Source organism: Schistocerca americana, chromosome X (assembly GCF_021461395.2).
Source record: "Schistocerca americana isolate TAMUIC-IGC-003095 chromosome X, iqSchAmer2.1, whole genome shotgun sequence".
In the NCBI taxonomy this organism is placed as follows: domain Eukaryota; kingdom Metazoa; phylum Arthropoda; class Insecta; order Orthoptera; family Acrididae; genus Schistocerca; species Schistocerca americana.
Window position 1 is genome coordinate 991,118,517 of NC_060130.1, and position 8,489 is coordinate 991,127,005.

Sequence of the window (8,489 nt, forward strand, 5' to 3'; positions counted from 1 at the left end):
GATCCTCGTCCCTGCTTTTTCAGCTCACTATCTGCTTTTATATTGCAGCCTTGAAGTCTTGTAGGTCTAACAGTGCCAACAGCCAAAATTCCATAGTTTTTCAGGGCAGAAATAAGATTGTAAGAGGTGAACAAATTGTCTGTAAACACTTTAAAATTTTTATATTTTGGCAGTCCTCCCACAAGCCTTATCACAATATCACCACTTATACCAAGACCAGTATCATTATGTACAGTTCCTTTCCCTCAGTATATTTCAAAATCGTATACAATTCCACTAGAACCAGCACGGGCAAAAACTTTTATACCCCACTTGTGTGGTTTGCTTTTTACATACTGTTTCAGGGATGAATGACCTTTGAAAGGAATGATTAATTCATCCACTGAATGATATTCCTCAGGTTCAATAATTGAAAAACCTTGTTTGATTTTGTCAACAAATGGTCTCACCTTGAACAGCTTGTCATACTCAGGGTCCTCTATTTGTTTCATTTTAGTGTAGTCATTCACATGTAAATAATTTCTTAGCTTATCAAACCTATTTCTAGACATTGAGTCAGCTATTGGAGAAAATCTTGTAGCCTCTGCCCAGTACATTCTGTAACTAAGCATTTTCACAACACCTGCTAGGATGTTTATCCCTATATACTTTTCTATTTCACGAACATTTGTATCTAAAGATACACCTGTTTTCTGTGTGCAGTATAGATTAGATTGCTCGACTAGGTTCTGGATAATGTCATCACTACACATTGTTCTGAAATACTGCAAGGGTGTCAGTTCATCTCCTGGAGGGTCAGAAAAAACTGCATTACATGATGTGTCCACTTCTTCAATGTCCTTCACTCTCCACCGAAGATCCTGGTGTGTATCACACTGAATTTTCTGAGCTGAGTGACTTGGTGCAAGGTTTGGCTCAGCAAGTAATCTTGAGGCTAAGGGAACATCATCTTCATCATTGGCTTGAGGGCCCAGAATTTCAACCATATCAAGGTCCATTCCTTGAAGAAACTGTATATCCAGTGTAGAAGGGTCCTGCTGCCGAGCATTTTCAATCTCTTCCTCCACATCAGACGTATCAAGGTCCAAATCAGTTAAATCACCTTCGAGAAGCAACAATATTTCTTCTTTTGAGAATGATTTATGATTGCGAATCATCTGGTAAACAAACCAGGAATTTTTTACTAAAGTGGCAAAAAACTGGTAAATTATATCAATAAAAATTTTAACATATTAATATTAGTTCGTATAATAAACCTTCAAAAGAAACTTGAAAATATTAGAGTTACACATTATGGTAAACTTTAGTCGAAGTTATTGCATGTTCTACATTTGGTAACATAACAAATGCCCAATGATGAATAATGGAATCACACGTGTTTGTGACTTCCAAACAGAAAATTACCATAACTAGCATTATTTTCAAAGTGTTTACTAGTTAATTTACACTTTCAACAATAATTTAGTATCGCAACTTTTATATTAGTTTGCTTCCTTTACCTTGATATAATATTTTGAAAGTCCAGCTGGCTGCACTGTACCACAGACACCATGCAACAATACTTTTGTCAAGGCATTGTAGCCTGGTGCTCTCTGTTTTAGCGAATTCACGGTAGCCAACCTAAGAAAAATGAACTTTAGAAAGCCCTACACACTTGTTTATAATCTTTGGACAAATAGTTTGGCCTTGTGAAAAAGTTAAATATGATGATGCTATATGGCATCACTGGGCTGGAAAGGGTTAAGTGAATCACAGTTTGGTTTCCGAAATGGCAAAATATGGAGTCAGCCATAGTAGAATTCACAAAAGTTATGCTTGATGCTCTTGATAAAGATGAGTGAGTAACAAGCACATTGTTAGATCTTTCTAAGGCATTTGATACTGTCAACCACAAGATTCTTTTAAATAAATTGGAAGCATTAGGAATAAGATGGGTAGCTAATGACTGGTTTCGATCATACCTAACAGATAGGGTGCAAAGAGTAGAGATAACACATACCTCAAATAGATCTAAACATTTAGTAAAACACTTATCAGAACCAAAATACATTAATATAGGGGTTCCGCAAGGTAGTGTATTAGGACCAATACTGTTCCTGGTATACATCAATGACTTTCCCAGTAGTGTTACTCATAGTGAAAAAATCCTCTTTACTTAAGACAGCAATATTATAGTCGCTGAGATAACAAGAGAACTCCCTGCCAAGACAGCAAATGAAACACTCAAGGACGTTTATGATTAGTCAATAAGTAATAAAGTGACATTGAACATAAAGAAAACTAATGCCATGGATTTCAGTTTGAACAGGAAAAATGACAATCTTAAATTAAATGTACATGGCACCCCTATAGACTGTGTAACAAATGCAAAGTTTCTAGGAATGAATATTGATTCTCAGTTGAAGTGGTGTGAACACACAAAGTTACTTGCAAACAGAATGCCATCAGCATGTTATGCCATTAGAATCCTATCATCAGTATGTAACATGCAGTGTCTTTTAGTTACATATTATTCATATGTACATTCAATTCTTAGCTATGGCATTCTTTTTTTGGGGAACAAACACAAAAAATATGAACGCAATTTTCAAACTCCAGAAAAGAGCCATAAGAATAATAACCAAAAATACTAGTCAAGCTCATAGTAAAGATCTGTTCAGAACACTGGGGATTTTAACTGCTCCATGTGAATACATTTACCAGTCAGTTGTACACTACAAAAATAACATTGGTAATTACTGCACAAACAGCTCTGTCCATGACCATTCATCAAGAGATAGACCCAACTTACATTTACCTAGAAAAAATAAACACAAAACTCAAAACAGCATTTTCTACCAAGGAATAAAACTGTACAACAAATTACCAAAAGAGATTAAAGAAAATGCAAAAGTACACTTATTTAAAAAGGCAACTAAAAAGTACCTGTTTTGCAATACACTTTATACATTGAAGGATTACTTAGCTAAAACAGGGTAGGGGTTTGATTAAAAATGTTATATAAACAAATAATAATGATTATAATATATCCAAAATTCTACATAACACCTTCACTTTTTTTTCCTTCTTTTTTTCCTTTCTAGAAATACTTGCTCCCAAGCTATGCATGGCACAATACTAACACCTCTTCCTCTTTCTGAGCTCAACAAATGGTTGGTTCAAATAGCTCTGAGCACTATGGGACTTTACAGCTGTGGTCATCAGTCCCCTAGAACTTAGAACTACTTAAACCTAACCTAAGGACATCACAAACATCCATCCCCGAGGCAGGATTCGAACCTGCGACCGTAGCTGAGCTCAACATCTCACTCATTATGGAGGGATGCTGACTCAGTTTTACAGGATAGCAAATGGGAAGTTGTGGTACAGAAAATGGCTCAGAGATCACCAGTGTGTGTGTGTGTGTGTGTGTGTGTCTGTATGTGTGTGTCTGTGTAGTGAGTGAAGTGCTATGAAACAATGTGTGTATAGTGTGTGCAGTGACTGATGGTGAGATATGAGCGAACAATGTGGCAGTAAATTATTTAATAAGTTATATGTGAGGAAAGTATTGTATACTAGGAGTAAATCTAATGACTGTCTCTAAGTAGAAGTCTGTAATTATATGTGTAAAAGAATGAGCCTTTTTAAAATTGGTCTAAATTTTTAAATGGTTTGACATGTCCTATTCCCTTGTAAAGAAAGATCTATGGATGAATAAAGCTACTACTACTACTATTACTGCTACTACTAACTGTGCACTGCCTAATTGCAGACAAATGGGAAGGCTATGTCAACCTAAAGAGTATGTAAACATCTCCACACGAACAATTTGACCTGCAGGTGTCTGTTATAAGGAATAGTAAAAAACAGGGCTGTGTTACATGAAGAATATTGGCAAGGAAACACCAGGAATGGAAACTGGATCAGTGGCAAGTTCTTTTCACCAATAAATGCAAGAATTATTGGATATCTGATGATCGTCATGGAAGAGTGTGGGGTAACCAGATGCCAGTATGCATCTTGAGCATGTTGTCCTACAGGTTATAAAAGGACATTCTCAACTAGCATTACTTTTCCTCAACAGGAGTAGTCGATAGCAGTAACATTTTCCGAATTTTGGACGGGTGAATATTTTCTTAGCGGTTTTTCTGAAAAATTTCATATTATTTTATACACCATAAGTTATACTTCAAGCTAAAATTTATAAAAAAGAATTACTTTATTATCGTTGTTACGATGGCTATGTACTAGCTCTGAATGTAGTGTTAATTTTCCTTTTTCTTTTTTAGAAACATTTGACATTATGAAATATTTGGGACACTTAAAATTTCTATTAGTAATTCGCAATGTAGTATTGTTTGTTGTGTTTATTTTTGGATTCATTTATAAAATAATAATCTAAACTAATAGAAATTCATTTTTCAAGAAAAATTGGAAACCCTTTGGAATATTTTTATTACCCGCAGAGTGAAGTAGTAGTAAGCAGGCCTCTGATGTGATCGGACGTATTTTTGTGTTTTGGATTAACAATGTAATTTCAGCTTTGTTAATGTGAAAATTCAAAAAAAAATCTGCCACGACATTCTTCAAAATTATTTGGATCAATTGAGCCATGAGAGCCTAAAATGTGAGAATTTCACCTTCAAGAATCAGACCCCAAGACAGGAGGAACTGGAGCCAACTGTGTGATAGAAGATAAGTGAAAAGTTTATTGTGAATCTTACTCCTCTCGAATCTTCTGAAAAGACTTCACCATAGTGGACAGTAGCAAGAAAAAGGAAGGAGGGGTAGATTACAAGTGTGGGGGCCTGTCAGGGATTAATTGACTAATAATGAAGTTTAAGATGGGACTGGGCATTTCACACTGAAGTTTGAATAGTTTGGCTCGAGCCCCCACGTGTTATGGCACGAATATATATATATATATATATATATATATATATATATATATATATATATATATACACTTACTCACTGATCATACCGGACTCGAGAGTCCATTACTGCAGCAATGTAATTTCGCCATCTGTCCCTGTCTTGGGCTATTTCCGTCCATTCACCTTCAATACCTAGGCTCCTCAAATCAGCCTTCACATTGTCCTCCCATCTACGCCTCGGTCTCCCCACAGGACGTTTTCCCTCTAGGTGCCCTAACAGTACTTTGCACACTGCCCTGCCCTCATCCATTCGAGTTACGTGACCCGCCCATCGCAGCCTTCGTGATTTAATAATACTGATTACGTCAGGACTTGAATAGAGCTCGTGAACCTCTTCGTTATGCAGTTTTCTCCACTCTCCGATAATGTCATCCCTTTTTGCTCCGAAAATTTTCCTCAAAATTTTGTTTTCAAATACTCGAAACGGCTTTTTATTTTGCACAGTGAGAGACCAAGTCTCACACCCATACAGCATAAATGGTAGAATAATAGTTTTGTATAGTCTAACCTTTAAATTCCTAGACAATATCCGTGATGAAAGTAATCTATTCAGTGAGAAGTAGCACGCATTTCCCGCTCGTAATCTCTTCTTCAGTTCGGATTCAATCTCATTTCTCGAAGTGATGTCCACGCCTAGAGACTTAAATGTGTTCACTTTTTCAAACTGCATGTCTCCAACTCTTGACATTTCCTGATCTACTGCTGTTGGCATTCTAGTAGTAACCAGGTATTTAGTTTTGTCTTCACTTATCCTTAGACCTACATCTTCACTAGCCTTGATTAACGCATTCGCATTTGCTGTTACAGATTCTTTCCTATCGCTAATGGTGTTTAGATCAACTGCATACCCTAATATCTTAATATTTCCATTTAACTTCACGCCCTCTGAATTATCTGATGCCATTCGTACAATATATTGTAGGACTAAATTAAAAAGTAGTGGAGACAGGGCATCTCCCTGCTTAAGTCCGTTCTTTGTTACAAATTCTTCTGACTCCAATTTCCCCACGTGTACTCTACCTTTCGTGTTTTTCAAACTCGCTTCTATAAGTCTAACATACTTCTTTGGTATTCCAAGTTCCAAAAGAATTCTGTACAATTTTGATTGCAATACTGACTCATATGCTTACGTAAAATCTATGAAAAGATTATGAACTGGTTTATTGTATTCCTATTTCTTTTCCTAAATTTGACACAGGGTGAATATTTGGTCTATAGTTGATCTGTTCCTCGGAAAGCCAGCTTGGTAATCCCCCACAATTTCATCTGCATATGGTGTAAGCCTGCTTAGCAGAATATTCGAGAAAATTTTGGAACATACTGGTAATAGCGATATCCCTCTGTAATTACTACAATCCATTTTGTCGCCCTTCTTAAAAAATTGGGATCAAAATCGACTCCTGCCACTTTTCAGGTATCATCTCAGAGCTCCATACTTTAGTTATCACTTTTTGAACTATTTCCACCAATTTCTGTCCCCCATTTTTAACTAATTCAGCAGTTATGCAATCTGATCCTGGTGCTTTATGGTTTTTCAATTTGTTGATTGCATCTCTTACTTCCTTTAACGTTGGCGCAGGTATCTGGGGTTCTACTGTATGTATTTCGTACGCCTGCTCATTTCCTGCTTCCTGGTGTACATTTAATAGATGCTCAAAATGCGCCCTCCGTTTACTTAATATAGCACTGGGGTCTGTCAGTATTCCCCCAGCATCCCCTCGAAGTGCATTTGTCCTAGCCCTGAAGCCCTTCCTATACCCATTTATGTCTAGGTAAAGATCCCTAATGTTTGTTGTTTTACTGTTTGTTTCAATTTTTGTAATTTGATTGTTCAAATAATCCCTCTTCTTTGCCCGTAGCCTACGACCAACTTCCCTTCTCAAGTTCAAGAACTCCTCTCGTTTTCTGTCTCCCATTCTATCCCAATCTAATCGCGCTTTTCTGCTTTCCTCTACCAGTTTCTTGCATTCCTCATCAAACCACGGTTTCCCCCTGTTCTTCTTAATTGTACCTATTGTGACCTTCACTGCCTCTTTGATATTACTCCTCACAGTGATCCACTGTTTATTTACATCCTCGTCTTGTTCTTCGTGTGTCCTGAGAGCATCAAACCTATTTGATATTTCTATCATGTACCTTCTTCTAAGGTTTTCATCATTTAGCTTGTCAGTGTCGAACCTAACGAGTTCTGCATTGTGATACCTTGATGTTGCTGTATATAGTCGTTGGTGAACTTTGGCAACTACAAGAAAATGATCAGAATCGCAGTCTGCTCCCTTAAAGTCCTAACAGTTTCTATACTAGTGTGCCATCTCCGATCTACAAGAACATGATCAATTTGGTTTCGGGTGTGTCCATCCGGAGAGACCCAAGTTGCTTTATGAATGTCCTTCCTTTTGAAATATGTGCTCTCAACAATCATGTCTTTTGAAACAGCAAAATTAACCACCCTTGTGCCATTATCATTCGAAACGTTATGCAAACTTTCTTTCCCAATTGTAGGCTGGAATACTTCTTCCTTCACTATCTTCGCATTAAAATCACCTATTAATAATTTTGTATCATACAGGGGAAACTCATCCCACCGTTGATCTAGTTCTTCAAAAAAGCAGTCTTTAACAACCTCTTCAGTGTCCTCAGTTGGTGCATGTACATTAATTACTATTAGTCTATTTCACCTGCCGGACAACACTATAACTGATAGTCGGTCACTAATGAACCTTATATCTCTAATTGCGTGAAGCACTTTTCTCTGTACTGCGAAACATGTTCCGAAACTGCGAGCTTCCGCACCTCCATAGAAAAATGTATAGTTACCCCTCTTTATGCTACCCTCCCCCTGCCACCGAGTTTCTTAAATATATATATATATATATATATATATATATATATATATATATATATATATATATGTGTGTGTGTGTGTGTGTGTGTGTGTGTGTGTGTGTGTGTTACACTCAGCTTAATTGAGTAATTGAGTGACCCAGAGATGCGGCTGGTCTCAATCTTTGGCTATGTTTTTCATCATAGGGTGCCAGCTCACACCTGTCGTGAACTCAGTTGTTAAGGTGAAATAAAATATAGCAAAACAATGCAGGAAGGTATTGTGGTGAAATTTAAAATGTTGAGTCACTCACGTTGATTTATAATTTGAACAAGTAGTTTATTTTTCTTCAATATATTCACTAAACATTTAAAATGCAGTTTGAGGGGCTCTTACATAAGGGCGGCCGTTAATAACTGATGCTACAACACTTCACTATAAAATTCATAGGGCGCGATCACAGCACTCGACAGTCTGTTCACAATTCACGAAATACACTCTTGTCTGCTGTCCTAAACGACCATATTGCGCTCCACTTGATCGCTTTCGAACGTCGCTACGTACATCCTTGTCCCCGAACGTGGCTACCAACCCTCTACTAACCCCAGATGCGCGGCACATCCGGCTCTTAGTGTCGCTCAAAACCAACTCCCCTGTCTTCAAAGATCGCCGCCCTATCCACCCTCGAAACGACTGCCTAACTCAGAACAATGTTTGACAAAATTAGGAATATTCTAAAACTAAAC

At 37.2% G+C, this 8,489-nt stretch overlaps 1 protein-coding gene across 1 annotated transcript; it reads right to left on the reverse strand.

Annotated features, from left to right (window-relative positions):
* Window positions 1-245: 245 nt before the first annotated feature.
* Window positions 246-1,157, reverse strand: LOC124556428 (piggyBac transposable element-derived protein 3-like). The gene has a single exon (XM_047130384.1). It carries the CDS (start codon window positions 1,155-1,157, stop codon window positions 246-248), a length of 912 nt encoding a protein of 303 aa, XP_046986340.1.
* Window positions 1,158-8,489: the final 7,332 nt, after the last annotated feature.